The sequence below is a fragment of the Lynx canadensis genome, chromosome C1, assembly GCF_007474595.2.
Source record: "Lynx canadensis isolate LIC74 chromosome C1, mLynCan4.pri.v2, whole genome shotgun sequence".
NCBI lineage: Eukaryota > Metazoa > Chordata > Mammalia > Carnivora > Felidae > Lynx > Lynx canadensis.
Window position 1 is genome coordinate 93,183,943 of NC_044310.1, and position 27,895 is coordinate 93,211,837.

A 27,895-nucleotide genomic window follows, 5' to 3' on the forward strand; every position below is an offset into this window, starting at 1 on the left:
GCGCCACCCAGGCGCCCCAGAATTTTTAAAATTTACTTTGAGAGCTTAGCGTATTAGCAATAGAGCTGGAAGCAACTATGGAATGAAATCCAGAAGTCAGATTAGAGTCCCTTAGGCCAAATTTGACACAATTTGAATTTAAAACTGAACTTGTCAATATTTTAAAATCAGGAGAGAACACATACAAATCCAGAGGATGTGGCAATACCGGGACTGAATTTCTGCCTGGCAACAACTGGCTACACTCACTCCCTTCAGGCCACTCTCCAGCTTCCCTGCTCCCCATGGCTCCCTATTGCCTTGCACCAACCCACTGCATCCATTGGCATGATCCTCTGGGCCCTGCGCACCCAGGCCAGCCCTCCTCCTCCTCCTTCTGCAGAATTGTTCTTTTTCTTCTGAAGGGGCCATGCAAGCTCTGGACCCATCTCCTGTCTCCTCAGTGTCCTTTTCTGCCAGGCAATGCCTCTTTCTCCTGTGTTCCACCTCTCTCTCTCTTACTGTCTCTCAGTTTACACAGGGAACGTGTCCCATAGCTCAAAACATCTTTCCCTTCCCAGTTGCCCAGGACTTCCAGTTTTACAGCCAGGATTGTCTCATTCACAGGGTCTACTATTTGACAGCATCTCGGTGGTTGTTTGCCAATAAAGGAATGGCCAGATGGATGAATGCCAATGGAACAGTGTCTGTTCTACCCATTTTACATGTTATTATTCTGTGTCTTGTTAACTTCCACGTGTAACTTTCTCGGTGGAATCTAGTAATGTTCAGCTGTTCCAGGCTGAAGATGTATAAAACTCAAAATGACAACTCCTTAATGTATTCTGAAAACACAACTATTAAGAGAGCCAGCTTATGTGTGTTTGGCCCTTGACCACCATCGCCTCCCTGTGGGCAAACTTACCTGGAATTCACCTTGACCCAAAGGCTGCATCCTGAGCTTGGACCCAGACCTGGAGGACTTGCTGCTGGCAAGGGGGTGAATGGATGGGGAGCACGTGCAACAGAGGCTGAGCTCTTCCTGCCTCGGGCGACACTCTCTCCCAGCTCCTCAAGTTAGTGGAGATGGGCAGGCCTCTGACTTCGGTAATTTAATAGGAATTCGGTGTTGCCTCTGTGTCCTCCTCATTCACCGCTCCACACTCGATCTTGGTACTTTGAAATCCTTACTGAATACTGGGGTCACACTGTGGACAATTAACAAAGTGTTCATTTTAAGCTTATTTTTCTGTAGTGCACCAACCTGTGCTTTCACTTGTAACCCATTTGTGTTATAAGGTTCCTTTCTTCTGTTGTCACTTCTCCATGAAACCTTGTTTATACAAAGGAGAGTGAGCCTCAGGCCAAGCTCTGTCCTACTTGCCTAGTTCTGAAAGAGTCCTCTACCTTCAAAGAGCAATGTCAGCAGCTAGGATATTGTTGCTGTGGAGGTTGTGCCACATGTCACAGATCACAGAAGGACTTCAAGGCCACCTGGGCCGCCGTGACATACGAAAAGCACACATGGGTCACAGCTAGGGCCGGGGCTGGAATGCATGGACCTAGGCAGCCCCGGGTGTGCAGGGCCAGCCTGAGTGTGGTCCTGTGGGGCGTCCTCCACCCTCATGCTGACCACCCCCTCTGGCTGCCCTCTGAGGCAGGACAGGTGCCTTCCCTTCCCCCTTCACTCACATTCTGTGACCAGCACAATCCCTGTCACTGTGCTGTCCACGTGAGGGACATCTAGCTGGCTGGCAGGACATCTCTGGGGCTGCACCTCATAACCCTGCCCTTTGCCGGGACTGGTTCTGGATTCAGATTCACAACTTCAGACATAAGGGTAATTGATTCATTTCCACTTGAGCCTGAGTCCCAGCCACGTGACTGAAGGGATGGGCCCTTGGGAAACACTGAGACCACATTTCCTATTCTTTGCCCCTTGTCCTGGGTGGTAGTTCCATCACTGATAGTCTGTCCTCCAAGACATGTCCAGGGAGAAGTTTTCAGACAGGCCCGAATCCTGGGCCTCCTGGGCCTCCCGGGACAGGTGCTGCTGTAGCAAACTCCGGATGAGGGATACTGCTCTTTGGCCTTAACTAGATAGAGGATCCCAGAGCAGCCGAGGGCCGAAGCCAAGCGATGCCTACCGGGAAAGAGGGAGAGGAGTGAGCTCTGCGATCCGGACTAGTCTCCGGGTGCCCTGCCAGCTCCCAGAACTAGAGACAGAGCTCTGGATGGGGCCGGGAGCCGCGGGGCTGTGGGGAACCGGGGCGCCCTAGGCCGGTGGCCTTCAGTCTCGGAAGAGACTACTGCACCCCAGCGACTGGAGGACAACGCACTAGGTCCTCCTGCAGCTGGCCTGGCCTCCGGTCGCTGTCGCCTCCTTTGGGAGCGGAAGGAGGTAGAAGGAGGGCGGGGCGGAGCACAGGCCGGGCCTAGGGGCGCAGTCAGACCCCGCCCCGGCCCCCGCATGCACGCAGGTCAACTTCTAGTTCAGTTCGGTTTGGGCCTTATCTTAAGACCACGAAACGCTGACAGCCACCATGATCTTAGGTTACCGGGACATCCATGGGGTGAGCGAGGGGGCACCGGGCTGGGGGTGGGGGTGGGGAGAAGAGGGGCGCGAGGGCAGCAAATGGGGCCAGCTGCCATTACTCCCAGAAGGTTCCAACTCCTGGCCGGCTGCAGTTCAGCCATTACCCGTCCTTCTCAAGTGGGCGTGTGTCTGAGTCCCTGTGTGTGTGTGTGTGTGTGTGTGTGTGTGTGTGTGTGTCGCGCGCGGGTGGCGGCTCTGGGAGCTGAATGAGATTATCGCAGCAGAGAAAAGCAGGATGTCAGGACTTCTCTGATGTCTTCCCTCGGGTTTCCCTCCCAGTGGGCTCACGCCATCCGCCTGCTCCTGGCCTACACAGATTCACACTATGAGGGAAAGAAGTACACGATGGGGGATGGTAATGGCATCCCGTCGAGTTCTGACTTGTGCCCGGCTCCTCCTGACTAGTGACCAAGCCCCCCATGCCCTGGCCATGTGCTGCTCACCCCTGCCACTCGCCCCAGCTGGAGCAGGGCCTGCCCTTCCCTAATTCCTCTGAGCCGTGCAGCAGCTTGGCCTTCCAAGGCAGGACAGAAGAGGAGGGTGCTGGAGCCCCTGAATCAGTAATCGGGTGGATTCCCCTTAGGACTTACCTAAGTGTTTTGTAGGATACTGCTGCGGGTTCCAGAGTCTTATAAGCGTTCTTTGTCCCCAAACATGGAATGTGAGACTTAGTGGTCCAGATTCCAGATCCACCTGTTTGGGAGGCTTTGCCACTGACTCCTCATCCCCACCCCCACCCCCCAGTCACCAAAGGAGGTGGGGTCTGGGGAGTCTGTTTCACTCCCTGTTCTCCACCACAGCTCTGGACTATGACAGAAGCCAGTGGCTGGATGAAAAATTCAAGCTGGGCCTGGACTTTCCCAATGTAGGTACAGGGGTGAGAGTGATGTGGGGACAAGTGAGGAGGTGGGGGTCTCTGCCATCTGCTTTCCCAGCTCAGAGGTTTCAGGATTTGCTGCCTTCTTCTCAGGCTCTCAGCTTCCTGGTTCTCCGCCATGCTCTAGGTACCAGCCCGGTCAATCATTTGCAATATGCTGATTTAGTGCCTACCATGAGCCAGGCACTGAGAGTGCCCTTGTTCAAGGGAGGGGGTGCAGGGGGCCCATGGCCTACCCACCTGCCCCTATTGCCCTTGCAGCTGCCCTACTTAATTGATGGGGCTCACAATATCATCCTTTGCTACATTGCCTGCAAACACAACCTGTGTAAGTGGGGCTGGGGACGAGATGCGGGGAAGAGGTGGCCATGCCCTTGGGCTTGCCTGGGGTGAAATGGTGACAGTGAGTCTCCTTTAATGTGGACTGAAGGTGGGGAGACAGAAGAGGAGATGATACATGTGGATATTTTGGAGAACCAAGCTACGGACGCCTCTAATCAGCTCACCAGGGTCTGCTACAGCCCTGACTTTGTGAGTCCCTTCCCTGGACCAGGCTGGGCTGGGCCGGATTTTGACAGGACTTTTGCGATCCCTCTACTTGACATTTGAGCCCCGTGGAGCTTCTGATCCCCAAGCCAGTCCCTATACTGTCGTCAAAGTGGCCTTCTTATCTCAGTGCATTAGATGAAAACTCTGACTCAGTTCTTGCTAACCTTAAGATAGAGTCCAGTCCCCAAGTTGGAAATTTAGTACCTAGACAGTGTGTTTGCCTTGTTAGCTCACACTGTCTCCTGACACCCCCAAGTCTGAGCATCTTTGTGCAGCAGGCAGCTCAGGGGCAGCCACAGGGCTTTGTACCTCTCTCTTCTTTCTCTCAATCTCACAAATTCTACATCTTTCCAGAAACTGCTCAAGTGCTGCTCCTATCTATCACCCACAAGGTAGACTATAGAATATCTTTCCACTAGGCCGTTTCAGTTGTGTCTTCTTTGCTTCTTCCTGATGCCTGAGTCCAGAGCTCTGCCAGGCTCTCACAGCACTCCTGGGTTGGACCGGGGGGCGGGTGGCGTTTGAAGATGAGTGGTGACAAATTCAGGAACAGTGAGGTGTTGTTCTCTGCCTTCCCTCTGCCTCTCCCAGATGGGAGGTGGTGCCCAGTAGGAGTCTGCTGAACACAGATTGGAGAATTCATAGGCTGGACAATGGCCCAGCTCCAGTGGGGGCACTGGGGATCATGCACAACCCAGGGGAGCCCTGCATATCTGCCCAGAGAGTCTGTGCCTGAGGGTGGTGATGGCTCCTCTGTGCCTCAGGAGAGACTGAAGACTGCGTATCTGGAGTCCATCCCAGGCGAGATGAAGCTGTACTCACAGTTTCTGGGGAAGAGGCCTTGGTTTGCAGGGGAGAAGGTAAGGGGAATGCTTTGGGGGATGGGGGTTGTCATTTCTCCCAGCTTCAGAGTTAGGTGCTCATTTGTTCTTTGCCCGTCTTAGATCACCTGTTTGGATTTCTTGGCTTATGACATCCTTGACCTACACTGCATATTTGAGCCCAAGTCTCTGGACGCATTCCCCAACCTGAAAGAGTTCGTGGCCCGCTTTGAGGTGATTCCCTTATCCTCCCTACTAGTTATTTGTCATTTGTCTTCTGTCTTTTCTCTGATCCTTTCCTAGTCTTAAACTAAAAGAAACAATGGCTAGATGTGTGGAGGATTTGCTTTATGCCGGACTGTGCTCACATCTTACCTGTATCGTGGGAAATTTAATCTTTACAACACTCCTGCATGGTGGCAGCGCTGTCACCTCCACGTTACAGATTAGAGCAACGAGGCAGAAAGGAGAAGTCATTTTGCTGAAGGTCACAGAGGCAGTGCAGGCTGTCCTGGGCTCCCAGGCAGTGGCTGGTTGCTATGGGCTGCAGTGAGTGTCTCTCCCTTTCCTGCACCAGAAGGTACGCTTCTGGACCTTTACTTGTCCGGGTCACACGCTCAGGACCACGTGAATGCAGCCGATGTTCAGGAGTGTGCGTGTCGCTGGCATTAGTGGAGTGGAGACGGGGGAGGGCTGATACTGCATGAGAAGGACACAGACAACATTTACTCTGCGCCTCCGGGCAGCTTCGCAGCAACCTGATCCCCGCGTGGGGCTGCGCTGAGACCCCAGGTGTGTAGCTGGTACTGGGAGGTGAGGACATAAGCGGGGGCCCCTGCGGAAGGAGCTCATCTTGAGTCTTCTGTGGCGGGGCATTCTTCTTCCCTTACCTCCGTGTGTCCCTTTCCTTCCTCATTCCAATTACCGAAGATTCTGTGTCAGAGATGGGAGGGTCCATTCATTGTAAGTCCTCTTTGCTGACCTGATCTTGTGCTGTGCGCGAGGCACTGTGTCAGGCACAGTGGGGAAGCAAGGGTCCCGCAGCCAGCGTCCTGGGACTCAGTGCAGGCGAGGACCACAGGAGCACCGAGCCGTGTGGTGTGGGTGCTACCAAGTGGAGGCTGGGGGTGCACAGCCTGGGCCTCATCTGACGTCACCGGTCACCCTTCGTCACTCGCTGGAGGGCACAGAGTCTGCTTTATGAGAGATGTGGGGATTTGGGGCACTCGTCCAGCAGGATTTTCAGCCCGCAGTCTGTTTCCCTTTCCCAGTCCCCATCGAGAGATCTGCTTTCTCAGCTGGTTTGTATCAGCCCTGGTTCTGGGCCCGGGTGACTGGGCTTGGGGATTATGCCAGAGCTCCTGGGACCGGCTGGCAGGAAGGACAAAGACAGCTGTGGGCTGCCGTGTGTGGCCTGCTCGGTACAGGCAGTCCCAGGATGTTTGAGTCCTTTAGAACTCACTGGGCCCTCCATGTCTTGGGAAGATGGTGCTCAGACATCCCCGAGTGCCATCTGCCCAATGGCTGCAGCAGGAACTGAGAGGAGGTAGTTGGTTCCCATGACACTGGGCTCAGGTACCAGGCCAAGCAGTTGGACTTTTTCCTTTCAGAGAGGGTAATCAGGGTCTGGCTTGGCCTGACTGTCACGCTCCCTAGCCTCTCCCTTTCGTGCAGGTTTTGCTGAGTCACTGGGTGAGGTCTGGCCTCTGGTGCCAGCTGCCCGGGCTCATTCTGATCCCTCCTTTGTACTGGGGTTCCCTGTGTGGCAAACCCTGGGAAGCCGGGAGCCTCCCTTGGCAAAAGGAGGGTGTTTGTAAGACAGAGAGGGACAGGGCCTCCTGAGAGGGTTGGGTGGGGAGGAGGGGGGCGGCAGAAAGAGCACAGACCCGGAAAGAGAGCAGCTGCACTCGAGCCCCTCCCCCCTACTCGCCCTGGGAGCCTGAGGAGGCCCTGGAGCCCTTTGTGTGTCTGTCAGCTTGCCTTCTGATGAACGGAGAGAGTAGGACCTCTCGTGTGGGTGGTTAGTGGAGGTTCTACACCTGTGTCGTCGTCTCCGGTGGAAGTACAGCCCCCAGCACAGGGTAGAGTCTCCAGATGTGCTCTTATTTGTCACAGTGGTCACAGGTAGCTGGAAGATGTAAGTTAGGCCAGTTGTGGATGACAGGAAGACTGTTTTATGTCTTGACACTGGACCTCACCAGGACTGGTGCCATACTTGATGTGCCTCAGTAGGACTGCTTGAGCCCCGGCGGGGCAGCAGATCCTGATGGTGGGCCTTCTTTTTCCACCCACAGGGCCTGAAGAAGATCTCTGCCTACATGAAGTCCAGCTGCTTCCTCCCAGGCCCTCTGTTTCTAAAGATCGCCTTTTGGGGCAACAAGTAGGCCTATGCGGGAGGCGATGGGAGGGAAGAGCCAGAGCTGTGGCTGCCCTGTCTCCCCCAACAGCTTGCTTGCTTCCTTGTCCTTTGTTACATTCCTCTGTCCCCATGAAATACCTTATTGGCGCCCCCCTTTTCCCTCTCCCTGTTCCGTTTTCATCCAGGCCCTTTGACACCGGCTCTCCACTTTGGCACATTCCCTTCCCCACCAATGTCAGCCCTCCTGTGCTAGAGCCAGCCAGACTGTTCTTCCCTCGGTGGTTGCTCTACTTTCAGGAGCCTGACTGGCTCCTGGTCTGTAGTGCTCAGCCCCGAGCTCCCCGGCACTGCCCTGAAGCCCAATATGGCCTGATGTGTACTCCTGGTTCCCCCAGGGTGTCCCTGCCCAGCCCAGCCTGATCCCCAGTAAAGCCTTACTCACCCCTGACACATCTCGTCTTCTTCACTCCTGGCCGTTTGATTCAGGCCCCACTGTGTTTTGTGATATGCAAGTCCCATTTTCTGTTGTGCATTGGGCGAGCTTGGTTAATGGGGATGTGTGTGTGGTGCCCAGAAAGGGGGCATGTAGGGTCCTAAGGATTCTTGTTCATTTGTATCTCTACTTCATATACTTCTGTGCCTCTGCGTGGGGTCTCTACAAAAAGAGAGAGGCTCTTCTGTGTCTGGGTTCCTATTTCATTCAGCATTCATGGAATGCCTCTTGGGAGCTTGTAGTAAGTACTCTGTGTTGTGGTTCAGGGGCTCTTGGGGGTTGGGCAGTCCACTGATAGTCTGGGATCCTGGCTGACTACATTCTGTCACCCTTTCCTGGGTGTTTTCCATGCTTTAGATACCCTTCCTCTGTGTTTTTAACAACTGTGAAAGGTGAAGTGAAATGTAATCACTTATGTTAAGGGGTTTGGGGGCACCTGGGTGGCTCAGTAGGTTAAGTGTCCGACTTTGACTCAGGTCATGATCTCGCGGTTCCTGAGTTTGAGCCCTGCATCGGGCCCTGTGCTGACAGCTCAGAGCCTGGAGTCTGCTTCAGATTCTGTGTCTCCCCCTCTCTCTGCCCCTCCCATGCTCATGCTCCTGCTTTCTCTCTCTCTCTCTCTCTCAATAATAAATACACATTAAAAAAATTTTTTTTAAAGGGGGCGTGTTTAAAATGCAGTGAGGAGGCTATTAAGGAGATAGACCTTATGCACATCCTCATTAATGAAATCATAAACTTTGAATTGGGCCAAATTGCAAAGATTCCAGACTCTGCCCAAATGCCTGCAACTTTCTTCAGTTAGAGATTTTGCTCAGTAATAGACTTAGCAACCAACTATATTCAGCCAACGTTAGTTTTCTGCCACCAACACCAATCACAATTCTTTGTAAACACATATAAATGTCTTTTAAAACCTTTGACTTTTGTTCCGTGAGGGAACTTGGGTTGCTGCCCAAGCCTGTGCTCCCTGAATTACAGTTCTGAGACCCTGCATACATGCTTTTGTTTTATTTCATCTTTGCCTCTTGGTCCACATGACATCTCTCAATAGAACAAGAAAGGATACGAATAAAAAGGAAAGAAGTAACAGAAATTAGGAGTGACACTAAGTTAAAAGATCAGTAGAGAGAATAAAAATACTAAATCTGAGTAAAATAGATGTAGCTCTAGAACAGGAGTTGGCAAATGTTTTCTGTAAAGGGCTAGATGGTACATATTTTGGGCTTTGGGTGCCATATGGTCTCTGTCACAGTTACCTTGTCATCGTAGCATGTTAGTTTGCAAGCTCCTCGGGATCTTCCCAGATATAATCTGAGACTGGCCCCTGTACTAGGAGGGCAGGGAGAGACAGAAGAAACAGGCGGGTCACTCCAGGTTGGTAGGTGGCAGGTTTCATGAGCATGGGATCTTACATATGAGGTTTGTCTTGGGTGGCCACAAGGCGAGTAGATCTCCACACCCACCTGCCAAATCTTAAAAATTTATATAGAGACCTTGACTGGGTTCAGTCCTGTGTACCGTCCAGATGGTCTCAACATCAAATCACTATCTCAAGGCTATGTCATTGACAATGGTAAATAACCTTACCTTAACAACAGCTAGCCCCTCAAGGCCCTGGAAACCTTGCTTCCAAATTCCTAGAGACTTATGCTATCCCTGACCCCCTTCCAACCTGAAGGTATATAATCTGTCATCCGTCACAACCCCAATGCAGCTTTTTCTGCCCACGGGTCCTGTCCCCGTGCTTCAATAAAACCCCCTTTTTGTACCAAAGACGTCTCAAGAATTCTTTCTTGGCTGTCGGCTCTGAATCCCCACATTTCCACATCATTTGGTGACCATGAATGGACTCAGTCTTCCCATCTAGACTCTGAGCCTCGGTGCGAACTTGGTGAGTACTTCCTCTCTTCTCCCTTTACTTTCATTCCAGGGGCTTTTCAAGGAGGATGGTCTTATTGGAACACTTTCATGTGCGTTGCACGGGCTGTAATCCTCTAGCCTGTGGCTACGCTATGGGGAAGAGAAAGCCTGCCTTTTGGCTGGAGGTTAGTACCATGACCAGAAAGGTAATAAGAAACCTGATGCCCTCTCTTTATTCCTGTCCTTATACAAAGTTGTCTGTCTTGGGCACAAGACAGCCACCCAGGTGGCTAACACTGCTGCCGATCTCAAGATTCCCATATGAGGTTTCCTCCTCATCGGTATAATGTGATCCCCTCCACATCTCTGGTCTGGCCACTTCTGGCAGCGGGACTTCCACTTGGAGCTGGCGGAAACTAGTGCCCAACTGAATTAAAGCCCAACCAGGGACCGTTTCCTAGAGAAGTTGGCTGTAGAGACTACATGGGTTGGAATGTTGCTTAGACCGTGATGGATTTCTGTCTGTACTGTTTTCTGTCAGTGTTCCCTACTAACTACTTAAACTACAGAATTGGATAATTGTCCCTTGTAAAACATTTGTAGTCTTTTCCATGGCTTAAAAAATAGCATAACCTTCAAGGCAAGGCAATAGCACGGTTTCACTGCAAGACTTGGACACAACGTGGCATGGTATTTCAGTCCATTCACCAGGCACCCATCTGTAGCCTAGTATGCAATGGGGAAGCGAGGGGACACTAGCATCCCTCCTATGGGGCTTTTACAGCGGGATGGTGAGCAACAGCGATTTTCGTTCGACGCTTTTGACACAGGGAACCTCTGACATACCCTGCGTGGGATGCCAGCTGGGAGTTGGGGGGATTTTGGTAATGGACCTTCTTTCTTCTTCAGTCCCCAAGGACTCTCCCTTGGGATGTCTTTTAACCCACTGGAATCAATTCAGATTGCAAAATTTAGAAAAGGACCGATCTGCTGTAACACTGCATGACCTCAGTAGGATCTATCAGTTAGATCTCTTCTGTAGGAAGCAGGGCAAATGGATGGAGATACCCTAGGTCCAGGCCTCAGGCGCTCTAAATCAGGACCTGGATCTAAGGGCCTCTTGCAGAAAATGTTTGGTCACTAACCAGGCCAGTCAACTCCCTCCTGATATATTGGATGATAATTACCTAAATAGGCCTCCTCCTGATGGAACCCAGGTGGCTGGAGGGAAAACAGGCCATCTCTAACGAAGGGGACACTTTGTTTTGGGGGAAGTTTCCTATCTTCTCTGGCCTGACGTGGACTACGTATTGCCACTTTAGTGGAAAAAAAAAAAAAAAAAAACATGTCGTCTGCCCATCTGTCTGAGGTGATGAGGTTTAGAACCAGGAACCTTCCTTCTCTGCCTTCTGGCAGACCCTTGCCTCTTCTGCCTGCCCCCCTCCTCCTCCTGTTTCCATATCACCTTGGGTATGGCCTATATAACTGGTTCCTGTACTATCCTGGGTGCCTCTGGCACCATTGGCTTCTCCTCCTACCATTCCTGTCAAGAAGTGAAAATCACCCCCCTTGGACTGCCCACTTCAGATTGCCTCACTGGAGCCCCGGGTAAAAATTACCAACGGGGAACAAACTGATTGACTTTTGAGTGGACCCAGGTGGAACATAATTTGGTTTTGAACCTGATTTAAGTTTGTGGATGTAATTAAGATAAACATGCCTTTAGAGTTTTCAGCCTTAAATATGAAATTTTTATTCTACCAAGGTTAACTAAATGTCAAATAAGCTGGTGTTAATTTCTCTTGCAATCTGTTAGCAAAAAGACAATTTAAAATGATGGTTAATTTTGTCTCAAAGTTTTCATGGGTAATTGTGAAGATAGCTTTCAAAGTCTTTGGTAACCTGAAACTTTAAAGTTTTGTTTGGATGACAAATTGGATTGAATTCGTTGGACTTCTAGGTCTTTTCCAAATAGGATAAAGTGCCAAAGCATTGATTACAAACATAAGGTTTATCTGCATTTGACTTCTTATTGCAGAGAAATTAAGGATATTTGGGTCTGTTGGTGAACATCTTTTGTGCTTGGTTGATTCATGAATTTGCCATCTAAGGAATTCTGGTGTAACAGTTCACAGCCAGTTACTACTTAGTTTTCACTGGAGACTAAGGTTTCTAAGAATGCAAAATTCTGCTAAATGTAATTAAGACTGATGGAAATAAGGGAAGCAACTCTTACAAAGGACATAAGGAATGGAAATACATTTTTTGTTGAAGGTAAAGGAAAGTAATTTTGTCCTAAAATGAGACTGGTTGTTTGGAGGGAAATGGCTTGGGGCAAAAATGAATGAAAAGGAAAGTTGTAGAAGGTTTGTGAAGGGAAATCTTTGGAAAGGAATTTTATGTGTGGCCAAGACAGACTAAGGTTGAAATGAATGGATTTTAAAAGTATACTGGTATAAGATTGAAATTCTCCTTTTCTCTCTGTTCAAAAGACAAAGTTTCTTGAACTCTTGGTTTGTACTTGGCAAGAAAATGTAAACAAAGTTGTTTTTTCTTTGTCTGCCTGGAAAAACCAGTTTCTAGTCTTTGTCTTTATCAGGTCTTTGATTATCTATAATCCTATTTAGGCGTGCGCTTTAAATCTTTCTAAGGTTTTAACAAACTTCCCTGAGATTTAAAATTAAATTGACGTCTCTTTGACTAATTCAGCTTGTTTATTTGGTATCTTATGTTCTGGTATAAGGTTGTCACTCGATATTCTGATTATTGAAGTGTTCTGTGTCACAGAAGTAACTGAATTTCCTGGTCAACTGCATCATAATGAACTCTCATCACGTCGTTAACAGTGTTCATTTTGGGTTTTTGTGTTTATAATTGTTCTTATTCTCTTACAAAATGCATTTCATCTTCAAGGAGATTGCTAAAAAGGGCTTTTGACAAATACAGGTATTTGATATCTTTAATATCATAAAACTGAAATGGGAAAGAATTTCCAAAACTAACTGAAAGCTGCATTTAAACTGAACAAGAATTAGTAACATGAGACTAAATGAATTCAGAAGAAATGAGTCTAGCTTTTGTGATTCTTGTTTGAAATATCGGTGGTTCTCTTCCAGATTGAGGAAACTTTCTCTTAAGAGATCTATGACCTACCGAAATGTGATAAAGTATTCATTTGTGAATAAACTGAAACATTTAACTTTTCTCTCTACCTGAACCCTTTGAAATGCAAAAAGTCTCAGTGAGTATTCTTTCTTCCATGGCAATCATAATCACTTATATAAGTTCAATGAGAATCTATTCTTCTTGTAACAGGGCACCATTGCAAACATTGGTTATTTTACCAAGGCTTTGACTGAAATGCCATACATAGACTCATGACAAAAGGGCTTTAAGGAACTAAGGTTGACTTTATTTTATTTTATTTTATTTTATTTTAATTTTAATTTTAATTTTTATTTTGTTTTTGAGAGAGAGAGAGAGAACATGAACAGGGGAGGGGCAGAAAGACATGGGGACAGAGGATCCGAAGCAGTCTCTGCGCTGATAGCACAGGGCCCGATGCAGGGCTCGAACTCACAAACCACGAGATCATGACCTGGTCTGAAGCCGGACACTTAACCGAACCACCCAGTTGCCCCCAAATAATACATTTTGAAGTCTGGGGTAGAAGCAGTTGAATGTAGGTACTTCAGACTGAGGCAACCAAAAAAGATGATTCTATTGTGGCTAGGATCTAGCAGAGGTCCCAAGACTTGGGATTCTTTGGCACCTGTGATGGTGCTCATACACCATTCAGTGTGTATCCTCCCCTTCTAGAATGGGAAAATAAGACACTCTGAGCACATGGCTGCCTACATGGGTGTCTTGGCATCACAAGTATCTATAATCAGTTGCTGTAAATTATAGTCATCTGGTTAGTATTCCTTGGTTATCATTGTATTAGCAGAGGAAGATATAGCTGATAGAGACCCCAAGACAGCAGCTTATAGAGCATGGAAGTTTATTCTCATTTCATGTTTCATGGGGCAATGGGCCAGGCTGTTGAGGCAGCCCTGCTCCATGAAGTTATTCAGGGACCTAGCCATTTTGTGGCTCGGCCATCCCCGAGGGTGCATCCACTCCTCAGCTGAAGCTGTATCATGAATATGGGAAGGGAAATAGAGAAAACCCAAGGAAGCAACTTCCCATTGTGCAAGTGAGGGAGAAATTGCATGCATTACAATCATTTACATTCCGTTCACGAGATTCAGTTGTGTGGCTATACCTAGTCATGAGGGTAGACCCATATTTTGACAGAACAATGGATTTTGGCCAACTATAGTCACTCCCACACCCAGAAAAGTGAGGATAAAAGTTAAATTCAAGTCCAAGAAAAACCTTGGGTTTAAGTCAGTGGTTTAAAGCAGGTAGGATAGAGATTAAGGTATGAAACACAAGATCTTTATTTTTGATATCAAGAATTTAAATTTTTTAATGTTTATTTATTTTTGAGAAACAGAGAGAGAGAGAGAAAGAGAGAGAGAGAATATGAGCAGGGGAAGGGCAGAGAGAGAGAGGGAGACACAGAATCAGAAGCAGGCTCCAGGCTCTGAGCTGTCAGGACAGAGCCCGACGTGGGGCTTGAACTCACGACCCGGGAGATCGTGACCTGAGCCAAAATTGGACGCTCAACCAACTGAGCCAACCAGGTACCCCATTTTTGACAAACCTAAGGAGAATGCTATATCCCTTGGGTTCCTTGTTGCTGGAACAGGAAAATGATTTATTAGAGGTATCAGATTGCTCACTGGATCCCTGAGAGGGCCAGTGAGTTGGCCTTGGAAGCTGGGTAGCCAGGAAGTGTGCCTAACCACATGTGGGATCGTTCTAGAGAAAGCCCCACAGCCATTGCTGGGCTCAGACACTGGAGCTCCTACCCCTGACATGTGGGAGCAGACGCCAGGGTCTCCCCACTGCTGCCTCTGAAACCCTGATCCCTCCACTCCTACCCATACTGGAAAATCAGTTCTCAGGGCCTGCTTCTTCAGAACTGAAGTCCTGCACCACTGTGTGTATTTAACAGAGCCTGGGTCACAGGCCTGTGCCTCAGCCACAAGCAGGGCTGGAAAAGCAATTGGACTAATGAGGATTAAGTTCTGCTGTATATAACTAAATAATAACAGTGGGTAGGGCAGGTTTTTATTTTCATGGAAAAAAAGATCTGGAGATAGTCAAACACCAGTTGTGTTGGCTTCACAGGAGCCTAAATGACCTAGCTGAACTTTATGCTCTATCATTCTCAGCATGTGGTATCCATTCTGTGTGTCACCTCATGGCCCCAAACGGCTGCTAGAGCCCCACCACATCTGCATTCCAAAGAGCAGGGGGAAGAAAGAGGAATGGGGGTTGCTCTTTCCCTCATAAGGAAACTTCCTGGAAGTAAAGTATAACATGTCAACTTCTACTTCGTTGGCTAGAATCTCATCAGATTGGAAATGATGTCTTTTGCCCGGGAAGTAATGTGCTCAGCAGAAATGGACTGCTCTGTGACAACAGAAGTTGGGGAGATGGGTCTCAAGACTCAACTAGCAGTCCTCTATCGTGGGGAGATGGGACTTAAACTGTGAGAAACCCCCCACCTATGGGAAGGATGTTTCAAAGATGCAGAAGATAGATGCCTAATGTAAACATATTCTTTTCCATATGTGCATTTCCAAACAATAGCCACCACCATAAAATGCTCCTGCCTAACATAATGCAAGCATCCCTTATACAAACAAAAACACATTCACCCTCTATTACTCCAGACAGGAACAACTCAAAGTATCATCAACGACTGCATCCAGTTCCAAGGTGGAGATCTCTGAAAAATGTGCGATTGATACTTTTTTTTTTTAAAGCTAATTTATTTATTTTGAGAGAGAGAGAGAGAGAGAGCTTGAGCATGAGTGGGGGAAGAACAGAGAGAGAGGAGAGAGAGAATCCTAAGCAGGCTCCGTGCTGTCAGCGCAGAGCCTGACATGGGGCTTGATCTCATGACCTGAGATCATGACCTGATCCCAAATCAAGAGTCGGATGCTTAACTGACTGAGCCACCTGGGTGCCTGCAGATTGGTATTTTGAAAATGACTTCCTAAAGTGTAATGTCAATGACCCGCAATCCACCCTATATAAATTAGTAAGGGAATGGGAGGTAGGAAAAAGAGAAAATTAGGTGAGCTCTATAAGGTCGTAGAAAACAGTCTGCACTCAGAATAAGTGCAGATAAGCTCTTTTGCATGTATTTACATTTGCATTTGTTTGCATTTATTTACATCTCGCATTTATTTAATACTCATAGGATGCCCTTCTTTGTTCGAGGATTTCAAAGAGATGTTGCATAATAAGGCTTTTTTACTTGGATCTCAGCAACCTCAAGGGCACTCCCTGGATTGGCTCTTGTTTCCATCCCTCTGCTGACCACACTTTCAGGTTCACTGTCATCCCACTTCATTAGCCTGCATTTTCCTAACTCATGTGACATGATGAGTGAAACCTTTATTGAAAATGGATATCCAGAGACGGCTGACTGCTACATTGTGACTCAAGACCTGGAAGCAGAGAATAAGAGGGGCCAATCCTTATGGATTCCAGAACCACTCTTCCTGTAATGCTAATTGTCATACTCCTAGTTAATCAGATCTGGCTTTTCCCGACAGACTCTACTTTGTGAGGTAGCTCCAACAGTCTCCTGATAAAGCACAGTTCTGTCCAAAAGGCCCATTGCCACCCTGCGTTCCCTACTTTTTTCTCGTTCTCTTTGCATTTGAAACGTAATTTTGGAAGGAAGCACATGGAGCTTTAGTCACAGGTAAAAAAAAATCTATCAATGCAGTTTAGAAACATGTTTTATACCATGGAAGATAAAATACAGGCCTATTCTACTTTTCCTTCAGACTTCTAACACAACATGAACATTATGCTGTTTGTTTTAATTCAATCCCTCTGCACCACCAAAAACACTCCTTGCTAATAACCTTACGTTGGCCCTCTGTCTCCATGTGGGGCAACAGGGCAGCACCTATTCACTTGAAATTCAAATATACACATGCCTATTTAATCTTTTCTTCTGAATTAAATGCCATGTGAGTCACCTGTAATTATTTCCATTCAAAATGCCAAAAGAGGAGCGCCTGGGTGGCTCAGTCAGTTGAGCATCCGACCTCAGCTCAGGTCATGATCTCGAGGTTGGTGAGTTCGAACTTGGGCTTTCTACTGTCAGTGCAGAGCCCTCTGTCCCCCTCTCTCTCTGCCTCTCCCCCGCTTGTGCTGTCTCCCTCTCTCAAAAAATAAATAAAACATTAAAAAAGAAGAAGAAGAAAATGTCAAAAGGACACTGAGAGCCTATCCCTGTTGGATTTCGGAAATGTTCCCTTCCACTTTGGCCTCAACAAGGAACAAGCTGGACTCTGAAATCATATAACCCACTCTCTATCCTTGGAGTTCTTTGCTAGTCCTTGAGAGCTCTCTGAACCTGAACTTCTGCCTGACTTCAAGCACTTTTACCTAGAATAGGACGTTCCATTTTTCCAGAACAGAGGAGATTGGAGAAAAGTTTTTGAGAGTATTAAGCACTTATTTGAAGGAAACCCCTCTTCTCCTTCCAATTTTAATTAGAACAAAGTTGGATCAATGCATTGTGAATGCCTGCTTTGTGTTGGGCTCTATACAAGCACTAACTATAAAAATTTGCTTAAGACACAGTCCCGGCTCTCAGGCAATTTATAATTTAGTGGCAGAGACAGACACTTACGCAAGCAATTAGAGTTCAGTGTGTTAAGTTCATCGAGGAAAACATTGAATTCTAAGGGAACAGATTTTAAGAAGGGCATTTAAATTTGCCTGGGGGAGGTGGAGGAGTGTCAGTCCTAAACCAAATCTCGGTGGTTTAACATACGTTTATTTCTTACTCATGCTTCATGCCCGATGTGGTCTGCAGGGGCCCTGCTTTTCGTCGTCTGTCAGACTGATGGAGACTTCAGCTCGGCACCTGCTCACAGAGGCAGCACAGAGGTAGGAGGTGGATGTGCAACTCATACACTGACTCTTAAAGCTCCTGCCTGGAGAATGTGTGTAACTTCTTGCATTTAATTGGCCAAAGCAAGTCACAAGGCTATGCTTAAGTGCAAGAGGGTAGTGAAGCTTTCCCAAAAAGAAAGCAGTCAGAAATCTTAGGTGACCATCACTAACCATTTCCATGGGATTTATCTATCAGTTGTGGCCTTCCAGAGGTGGTGACTTCTAGGTTTACCTTAGAAGATGAATAGGCATCGGGCAGACCGACGGGGCTGGAGCACAAGCATTCCAGGCAGAGGGAACAGCCAGTACAAAAGCGTGAAGATAAAAGAGAACATGGGACTTTTGGATAATTCTTATTTGTCTACATAACATTGGTCTGTTCAGAGCACTCTAGAAATATTGGCTTCATTCTCGTAACAACCCAGGGAGGGAGGGTTCATTTATGGGAGAAGTCACCGAGGCACAGGAGGCTAGAGTTTACCTTGCAGAGCCAGGATCTCCACCTAAGCAGCCTCCAGACTCCAGAGGCTGTGCTTCTCCTTAGGGAATTCAGAAAGGCTGGAACCCAGTGTGTTCCAGGGCAGGGGGGAGGGGCAGGCCCAGGCCCAGAGATGTAGCTGGAAAGGAGGTGGAGGTCAGATTATGAAGGATAATGAAAGCAGGGGAGAGACAGGAGCACATCTGCATATTAGAGAAATCACGGGCTAAATGCCAATTCCTTCTGTCTTCCCTACCATCCATCTGAACTCCCTAAGTCCCTTTTGGTGGTGTGGCTCATTGCTTCACCTAGTCCTGCAGAAGAAGGATGAGGAATGTGCAAGTAAGAAAAGATACTTATTAGTTATTTTGAGAGAAAGAGCACGAGGAAGGGAGGGGCAGAGAGAGAGAGAGAGAGAGAGAGAGAGAGAATCCCAGCAGGCTCCATGCTGTCAGCACAGAGCCCGGCGTGGGGCTGGAGCTCATGAACTGTGAGATCATGACCTGAGTGGATATCAAGAATCAGACGCCTATCTGGCTGAGCCACCCAGGTGCCCCAGGAATGTGCAGTTTCTGTGTAAAGTCCAGACATTCTCACAGCCCTCAAGCTGGCTTTCAAGGCGGATCCATATTCGCACACATCAGTGTCCCCCAGCGCACTCACCCCATCAATGAAATAACTCTATGATTCGTTTTTCTTTAATCACATAAGCTATTTCTTTCTGAACTGGAAATGCCTTCATCTAGATGCTCAGCTTTCAACAATGAATATGAATGAGTTTCCTGAATACTTTTTGGAGAACTGCTCCACCAAATTTAAAGCACCTCTCACAAGTTTTTGTTTTTGTGGGAAAGCTCGTATTGATGTTACTTGCACAACCCCATCATCGGTATACTAATTTCTCAACATTTATGTGGACTGACTCTGCCTCTGGGATGATAGGGTATCACTCCCCTTCCTGGCTTGGAAGCCCCCATTGTGACAACAGTCTCTTCTTGGCCTGTGTTAGAATCAGTGTTAGAGGTGGGTTGGAGCCTGAGGGAACTACAGCTCCTGTAGAATGGATCTGTTCCTCTCAGTGGCCTTCCCTGCTCTCTGGGCCAGTAAGATTATTCGTTTTGCAGAACTGTTCAGCGGATTTTCACTAACAAACATGATAACTAGAAAAAGTTGGAACACGTGATTTGTCCATTATCTATCTAGACTTCATATGAAATATGTTTCACTTACAGACCTATGCTTTTTTATTTTAAGTTTATTTATTTATTTAGAGAGAGAGAAGGAGAGAGAAAGTGTGAGTGGGGGAAGGGCAGAGAGAGGGAGAGAGAGAATCCCATGCAGGTTCTACACTGTCAATGCAGAGCCCAACACTGGGCTCAAACCCACGAACCCTGAGATCATGACCTGAGCAGAAGTCAGACACTTAACCAACTGAGCCACCCAGGTGCCCCAAAACCTACCCCTTCTAATTGCTTTGTCATTCTCTTTTGTCACCTGTCTTTCCCAGGAGTCTTCTCTCAGAGGACTCCGAGGCCATTATCTTGTTTTTTGTTTGTTTGTTTGTTTTGCTTTCTCTGTGGTGAACAGATGGTCTCCCATAATCCCACCTTCTGGTACTCATGCCCTTGTGAAATCCTTTCCCCTTGAGTGTGGGTGCAACCAGTGATTTGCCTCTAATAGAAGACACCAAAGGTGATGGGACGTTGTTTCCATGATTACATTACATAGGGCTGGGGTATCCATCATTCTGGGAGACCGTCCCCCTTACTTGTTTTGATGAAGCAAGGAGCCCCCTTTCCAAGGAGCCAAGAGTAGTCTCCAGCTGACAGCCAGCAAGGATGTAAATCCCTCTCTGTGTCCAACAGGTCATAAGAACTAAATTCTATCAGCAATCATGTGTCTCAGAAGCAGATCCTTCTCCAGTTGAGCCTTGAGATGAGGTCATAGCCTGGCTGACACGCTGACTGCAGCTTTCAGATGAGCCCCTGAAGCAGAGGACCCTGTCGAGATAATCCCAGGCTCCTACCCCACAGAAACTGTCCAATAGCGTGTGTTGTTTCAGCTGCTAAATTGGTGGTAACATTGTTACATAACAATAAATAATACATTCCCTTTCTGATTTCTGGTCATATTCTCTGTCTAGTTACAGCACTCTCAACTCCTCTGGCCTTCCCTAAATCCACTAAGCCTTCCCTTCCCTTTGGACACACTTCACTCACTCACTCACACTATGGAAGTTCACGGCAATAGTTACCAGGCTACAGGGAAACTCCAGGTTTGTACCTCTTCTGGCCAATGGCTCCCACACCTAAGATATTGCCCCAGATATCTAAGTACTGCTACCCAGGGTGGCAAAAGTTGGCAGTTGAATCATCTGCTTAATACCATGTGTCTGTGCTAATCCCTCCTGAGGCAGCCCTCCTGGGATCACCAGGCCATTCATGCCCTCTGTCGTTCCCTCCCTAGAGAGATCCTAGTCCACAGGGGACAGTAATCTGGCCTTCAGGTCACCATCGAAGGCTGGAAATGACTCAAAGACTTTGCTCTGCAAATGGAGAGTGCCAAACTAATTTCCACAGGAGTTCATTTCCCTTCAGTTTGTTTTCTTTTCTCAAAACTAGCTTCTATTACACAATACGTGAATGCATTCTCCTAGTTAAAAGAGAAAATAGACAGGGCGCCTGGGTGGCTCCATTGGTTAAGCAACCGACTTCAGCTCAGGTCATGATCTCACGGTTCGTGAGTTTGAGCCCCACATCGGGCTCTGTGCTGACAGTTCAGAGCCCAGAGTCTGCTTCGGATTCTGTGTCTGCCAATCTGCCCCTCCCCTGCTCATGCTCTCTCTTGCTGTCAAAAATAAATAAACATTACAAAAATTAAAGAAAAATAAAGGAGAAAATAGACATACAGATGGCCAGCACATGAAAAGGCGCTCGACATCACTCATCATCAGGGAAATGCCTCGTATCAGTCAGAATGGCTAGAAACAAAAACATAAGAAATAACAAGCGTTGATGAGGATGTGGAGAAAAGGGGATCCTTGTGGACTGTTGGTGGGAATGCAAACTGGTACAGCCACTGTGGAAACCAGTATAGAGGCTCCTCAAGGAATTAAAAATAGAAATGCCAAATGATCCAGTAATTGTAGTACTGAGTATTCACTAGAAGAAAACAAAAACACTAATTTGAAAAGATATATGCATCCTTATGTTTATAGCAGCATTATTTACAATAGCCAAATGTGGAAGCAGCCTAAGTGTTCATAGGTTGATGAATGGGTAAAGAAGATGTGGCACACACACACACACACACACACGGAAAATTACTCGGTCATAAAAAAGAATAAGATTTTTGCCACTTGTGACAACATGGACGGACCCAGAGGGTATTATGTAAGTGAAATAAGCCAGAAAGAAAGATTTTACGTATATGTGCAGTCTAAAAACCAAAACAAATGAAGAAAGAAATAACCCCTAAAACAAACTTAAATACAGAAAACAAACTGGTGGTTGCCAGAAGGAAGGTGGGTGGGGGAATGGCAAATGAAATTAGGAGGTAGGTACTTCCAGTTATAAAATAAATAAGTCATGGAGATTAAAAGTACAGCACAGGGAATACAGTCAATATTTTAATAACGTTGTATGGTGACAGATGGTGACTGTACTTATGATGAGCACTGAGTAATGTATGGAATTGTTGAATCACTATGTTGTCCACCTGAAACTAATATAACATTGTATATTAATTGTACATCAATTAAAAAAAAACATATAGCACAGTATGGGGCACCTGTGTGGCTCAGTTGGTTAAGCATCTGACTTTGGTTCAGGTCATGATCTCCCGGTTTGTGAGTTCGAGCCCCGTGTCGGGCTCTGTGCTGACGGCTCAGAGCCTGGAGCCTGCTTTGGATTCTGTATCTCCCCCCTCTTTTTGTCCCTCCCCTGCTCATGCTCTGTCTCTCTCTCTCAATAATAAATAAAAGTTAAAAACAATAAAAAAAACCATATAGCACAGTAAAACAAAACAAGAATTCAGGAGCCATGAAATTCACCCTTTTAAAATGTACATTTCAGTACAGGCAGTCCCCAATGTACTATGGCTTTACCAAAAAAATAAAAAAAGAAAAAGAAAAAAGAAATGCTTAGCCTCTCTCTAATATCCCCTTTAACTTTCATCCTGGGCCTTTCTCCCATTTGCCTGAAGTAAGTGCCGCTGGGTGTGTCGTTCCAGACCTTTCCTATGCATTCACATACATAAATGTATCTGTAGAAAGTGCTTGCCTTATGGTTTCCTTCTTCAAAACATAAAAGCTATCGTCCCATACATGCTCATCTGCAACCTGAGTTTAAAAATTCAACAATGTGTCTTGGGGGCTCTTTCCATGTTTGTTCATACAGTTCAATCTCATTCTTTACTTCCCTTATGGTATTCCACACTCCTGATGGGCACTGACAGGGTCTTTGCTTGTCATCAGAAACAATACCACAATCTTAGTACATACCTTAGGTGAGGGGTGAGTTTGTATCAGGATGGAAATTGTTGGGTTACAGGACATGATTTGAATTTTAGAAGATACTGATGAACGACCATCCTCCAAAGGAGCTATATTATTTTACAACTTCGCCAGTAGGAAATGCCTTGCCAACGCTTCACAAACTTCTTAATTTTTGTTCATCTGGTAGATGGAAAAATGGTCTCTCACTGTTGTTTGCAATTCTTGGATTATAAACATCTTTTTAACAGGTTTTGGGGGTTGTTTTTGGCCATGAGTATTTCTATTTTGTAAATTCTTTGTTCATAGATTTTTGCCCAGTTTATTTATTTTGAGAGAGAGAGAGAGAGAGCGAGCAGGGGAGGGACAGGAGAGAAAGAGAGAATCCCAAGCAGGCTCCATGCTTTGAGTGCAGAGTCTGACACGGGACTTGATCTCAAGAACCATGAAATCATTACCTCAGCCGAAACCAAGAGGCAGATGCTTAACCAGCTGAGCCACCCAGGTGCCCTGATTTTTGTCCATTTTTAAAGAGTCTTGATGATTTTCAGTTCTTTAGTCTTTATACTGGGTACTTTTTGTCTCACTTGTCATCTTGTCATTTACTTTTGCCTGTTTGTGCTTTTTCTTAGAAAATTTTTGAATTTGATATTCAATTTGAATATGGCTTTTTTAATGTCTTAGAGAAACCTATCCTAAGATCATAAATATTCTTACTTTCGTCAATACTTCTACAGCTTGGTGTTTAGTGTTGAGCCTTAGGTTGTAGTCATAGGAGTTTGTCTTAGGGAATGGTGGGAGGTAGGGTTCTATTTTTTTTTTAATGTTTATTTATGAGAGAGAGAGTGAGTGAGTGAGTGCAGGGGAGGGGCAGAGAGAGAAAGAGAGAGAGAGAGAGAGAGAGAGAGAGAATCCCAACCAGGTTTCCCAGTGTCAGCACAGAGCCGAGTTGTGCTTGAACTCATGACCCACGAGATCATGACCTGAGCTGAAATCAAGAGTCAAACGCTTAACTGACTGAGCAACCTAGGCACCCCTCTATTATTTCTAATTGGCAAGTAATTGCCCCAATCCTATTTATTGGTTAACCCACCAGTTTGAAGTTCTGTCTTTATCACACTACATTCCCACATATAAGGGTCTGCTTCTGAACTCCAGTTCCATGAAGTCCACAGTACCATCAGAGTTTCGCTTGGTATCTACACCACATCTTCACAGGGACTCCAGTCCCATTTAACACACCTGTTCTCTACAACTGTGCAATCTGAGCTTTGTTTCTGGTGCTTGCTCTCAAGGCTTGGGCAAGAACCCATAGCTTTGAACACGGTCGGGGTACAGGGTGTTGTCAGTATGGCAGTGATTGGATTCACATCTTGGAAATGCTCCACGTATCCTTACTCCCCTCTGGCCTTTACTCCCAACAGAAATTCAGCTAGACACCATCAGCCTAAATGCTATTTATTGAAAAGAGCAGAGAAGAGACAGTACAGGCCTCCGAGGGGCAGGATGGAACAAAACAAGCAGTGCAAGTTCGCCTCTTGCTCAGCATATTCTCTTGTTGCCCCATTGGGCCATCTTGTTGTTGATGGGCATCTTCATGACGCAGTCAGACTGTATGTAGTTAGCGATCTTCTCCAAAGCCTGAAGGAAAAGCATGCCAAACCTGATAAAGACTCTAATCCAGTTCAACAGACCCATTCCAGAACAGTGACATTCACACACTGCCTGCCCCACACCATCCTTCCCTTCCCTGGCTGCCATTTCATGTAGACAGTACCTTTAGGGTGTAGAAGCCAGGCCCTTCCCAAGACTTGGAAGGTTTAGAAGTGTCCAACCATTGATCCCTTTATGCAAACGCTGGTGTTAAGAATCTATGACAGTGGGGTCCCGTGGGGACCAGGGGAGCTTGTGAGTGTTTTTGTAAGGGAAAGGTACAGGGAGCATCACCTCAAAACGGCACATGAAAGCCTTCAAGTTTGGAAATTCATCCAGGCACTTGGGCTCAAACAGACGGTTCTGATCCAAGACATCATAGGTGAGGAAATCCACAAAAGTGAGCTAGAGAAACAATAAGATGGTCAGTTCTGGAGAGTTCATTAACACTGGGGAGATAGAAAGGCATCTTCTCCCTTTCCTTTCTTCCTACCTTTTCCCCTGCAAACCATGAGAATTTCCCCAGGAACAAGGAGAATTGTTTCAGTTGTCCAGGTAGCTGTTCCAAGTACTGAGGCTTCAGTGTTTCCTGGAAGGGAGGGAAAGAGAGAGAGAATAGTTGTCAATAGTCAGGGCACAGGCCAGTGATAGACATTTAGTGGCCCCCTTCTCCAGGTGCCTTCCTTTTACTGCCTTCAGTAGGGATGGCAGGACAGAAAGGAAGAGGGGCCAACACCAGAGTTATATGACAAATGAACCCCCACCCCCCGCCCCCACAATAAATGAGCTCTGTTTCCCATTCTGACAGACTGGGTTGGTGGGAAAGCAGAAGTACCAGAATGGAACAGAATTAATGCTTGGGTTTCTAAATGGGCCTTTTCCTTGATGCCTGCCTGCTAAGGAAACTCACAAGGTCGGAGCTGTAGCACAGTCGAACCAGCTGCATGCGGAAATCCATTATTTGGTTCTCCATGATGTCCACTCGAATCTTTTCTTCTTCTGTATCGCCACCTGTAGGCCAAAGGACCAGAAACCACCCTTGGAATTATCCACCTTCAGGAGAACCACCAGCCTGGTCTCCCTCACCAGCCCTACCCCACTCACACATATTGTGCTTGCGAGCTATGTAGCGCAAGATGGCATTGCTCTGGGTGATCTTGTTCTTACCGTCCACAAGGTAGGGCAGCTGCAAGGAAAAGGACACGTCAGGTGAACAACCAACTCTCTCTTGCCTCCCTGCCTCTCTCTCCTGGGGAAGATGAGACTTGTAGGGCATGAACAGTAGAGACAAGATGCTGTGTCAGGAGGAAGAAGCCAAGAAGTAGAAAATAGCAGTTGGGTCCCCACTTGAGTCTAGGCTGGGATTCTTCTCTCTCTGTGTGTGTATGTATATATGCATTCCATGGACCCTTTCTCAGAATAAGATTTTTAAATGCATAAAGCAAATTATATTTATTTTCACAATTTATAAGGCATTAAAGAAACAAAATTATAGTAATTAATGCATTAAACAACAAGCAGGTGTAACTATCATAATTTCAAAGTATGATGCATAAAAATAATATTTAGGTACAGTATCTGCCACATGTGTAATAGAATATGGAAATACCCAATTTCTGCTAGTGACAAGGTCACGGCCATGGCTAATAACCAATGTCACTTATTGTCTATATTCACAAAAGAAGGAATTGTTAACCTTTAGTCAGTGGTCAGTGGAAATGAAAATGTAATTTTTTTCTCCATCCAAGTTCAGGCACCCTTGAATTCTTTTTATTGTATGCCGGTTAAGGGCCCCTTTTCTAGGTCCCCCTAGACCAGAGAGGAAAGAAGCAAGGATATACTTGACAGCCTTCCCTTCTGCCACCCTTTCTCCTAAAGCCACCTACATTAGGAAAGTCCAAGTCGAGCTTGAATTTCACGTCCAGCCACTGGCTTTTATCATAGTCGGGAGCTGTAAGAGAATGAAGTGGAACCCAACCTCCTTAACATCCTGCCTGAGGAGTGTGGGAAGGTTTAAGGAAATAACTTGATCCTAATACCTCACATTCCCAGGCCCTCAAGGTTAACTATTTACGTCTCTGTTCTGATGCAGCGGGACCATGGCGGAAGGAGGACCCCCAGCTCCAGATAAAGGATGTTTCCATCTCTCCCCACCAGGGACACAGCGGGGCGCTCCCGGGGGACTGGGGCAGACGTCCCAGCCAACTCAGCTGTGATGCACCCTCTGGACACAGGAAGACAGGGACAGTTGGAGGGCCAGTGGCTTAGCGCTGGGGCGCACGGACACCCGGAGCTGCATTACCTTCCCCGCACGTGTACCGTTTCTCCTCATAGGATGTATCCGTGAACTCCAGGAGCATGCGGATGGCGTGCGCCAGCTGAGAGAGAAAGCCCCTCCCCGGTCAGCGCCTGCGCGGCGCCCAGTTGACCACAACCCCCGCACGCCAACCGCCCCTTCCAAGGCTGTGGAGGCCGTGCAACCTGCCCAGGCGGTAGTTAAGCGGCACGTCCACCACCTTCTCCCCCACCCGCCCGCCCCGAGATGGGCCAAGGCAGCTTGGTATCCTCAGCCCTCTCCGGGGCCCGCGATCCCAGAGGCGGGATGGGGTCGGCCCCCGTGGTCCTGGAGCTCGGCTGGGGCAGGCTGCTCCGTGGAGAGAGACGCGGGGGCCCTGAGTATTCCCCTTTTCTCAGAGGCCTCTGACCCTGAGCCCCCGGCCGCCTCCACGACAGTCTCCCTGACCTAGTGGCTCTGCGGTCGAGACCGCACTCACCCCGCGAATATCCCAGTAACCCAGAACCATGGTCGACTCGGACAACGACATGACGACACTTTCCCCGAGCCTTCGCGGACTGGCGGTAAACTGCGAACGCACGGGGCTTTATAGCCCACGTAAGTAGGCGGGGCCAACGCGAGCGCTCTGGCTCCGCCCCCACCCGTCGCCCTTTCCCCCAGCGAGTGTCCGCAAGCCGCGCGCGCGCGCGCCGTGCCCCCTCTACACTTTCTGGGTTTGGAGGCTGGGCCGCGGAGGTGGCTGTTGGGTATGGGGCTCTGCGCTCCCCCGCGGTGGAGTTGCTCTCACTTGGCTAATAGTGCCAGTCAGGGCTGGAGGAGCAACAACGCAAGCGGTGAGGGCCCTGGTTAGTCCTGGGGAGTGAGTTTCATGTCCTATTTCTCCAGCAGCAGTGGGTGGGTGGGGAGGTAGAGGAGGTGAACAAACCCCAAGAGGTGATCAAGGAAATATTCAACTTTTAATGTGTGTGGGCTCTGCTCCTGGGCTCCCAGGGCAGCTCTACTTTTACCAAGGTCAGAATGACTTCACCAAACTTCAAAGTGTGGGCTCTATTTCTACCCTGAGCACACATTGCACATCTACTTCATTAGTAAATAACCCAAAAGAAATATTTCAAAGATAAGAATAAAAACCTCCCTAAGTTCTGTTCTCACACCTCCGAAGCCTCCAACCTTGACATACTAAAAGCATAAGACAAAGTTTGTGATTTTCGGCAATGTGCTTCATCATGATGATTTGTAACTCTTGATGTAACAAAAAACCATATATAACCCTGTATTAAACATTCCTTCTCATGGGACACTCTCTTTGTGAGGATTGTGTGTTCTGGGCAGCTGTCTTCCCTTGGGCTTGAATAAAACTTTCTTCCTTTTTTAAATTTTTTATTATTTTTTTATTTAG

General features: G+C 47.4%; 2 protein-coding genes across 2 annotated transcripts; one reads left to right on the forward strand and one right to left on the reverse strand.

Annotated features, from left to right (window-relative positions):
- The first annotated feature begins 2,522 nt into the window (after positions 1–2,522).
- On the forward strand, positions 2,523–7,206 carry LOC115521355 (glutathione S-transferase Mu 4-like). The gene is made up of 8 exons (XM_030326538.1): positions 2,523–2,552; positions 2,855–2,930; positions 3,376–3,440; positions 3,714–3,780; positions 3,883–3,983; positions 4,766–4,861; positions 4,946–5,056; positions 7,117–7,206. Exons 1-8 carry the CDS (start codon positions 2,523–2,525, stop codon positions 7,204–7,206), a joined length of 636 nt encoding a protein of 211 aa, XP_030182398.1.
- A 16,783-nt stretch (positions 7,207–23,989) lies between these two features.
- Positions 23,990–27,067, reverse strand: GSTM3 (glutathione S-transferase mu 3). Its single transcript, XM_030327719.1, has 8 exons — positions 26,975–27,067; positions 26,503–26,578; positions 26,087–26,151; positions 25,305–25,386; positions 25,111–25,211; positions 24,694–24,789; positions 24,495–24,605; positions 23,990–24,188 (listed from the first exon to the last, which is right to left on the reverse strand). The coding sequence occupies exons 1-8, from the start codon at positions 27,023–27,025 to the stop codon at positions 24,090–24,092; spliced, it is 681 nt and encodes a 226-aa protein (XP_030183579.1). The 5' UTR covers positions 27,026–27,067; the 3' UTR covers positions 23,990–24,089.
- Between the last annotated feature and the right edge of the window lie 828 nt (positions 27,068–27,895).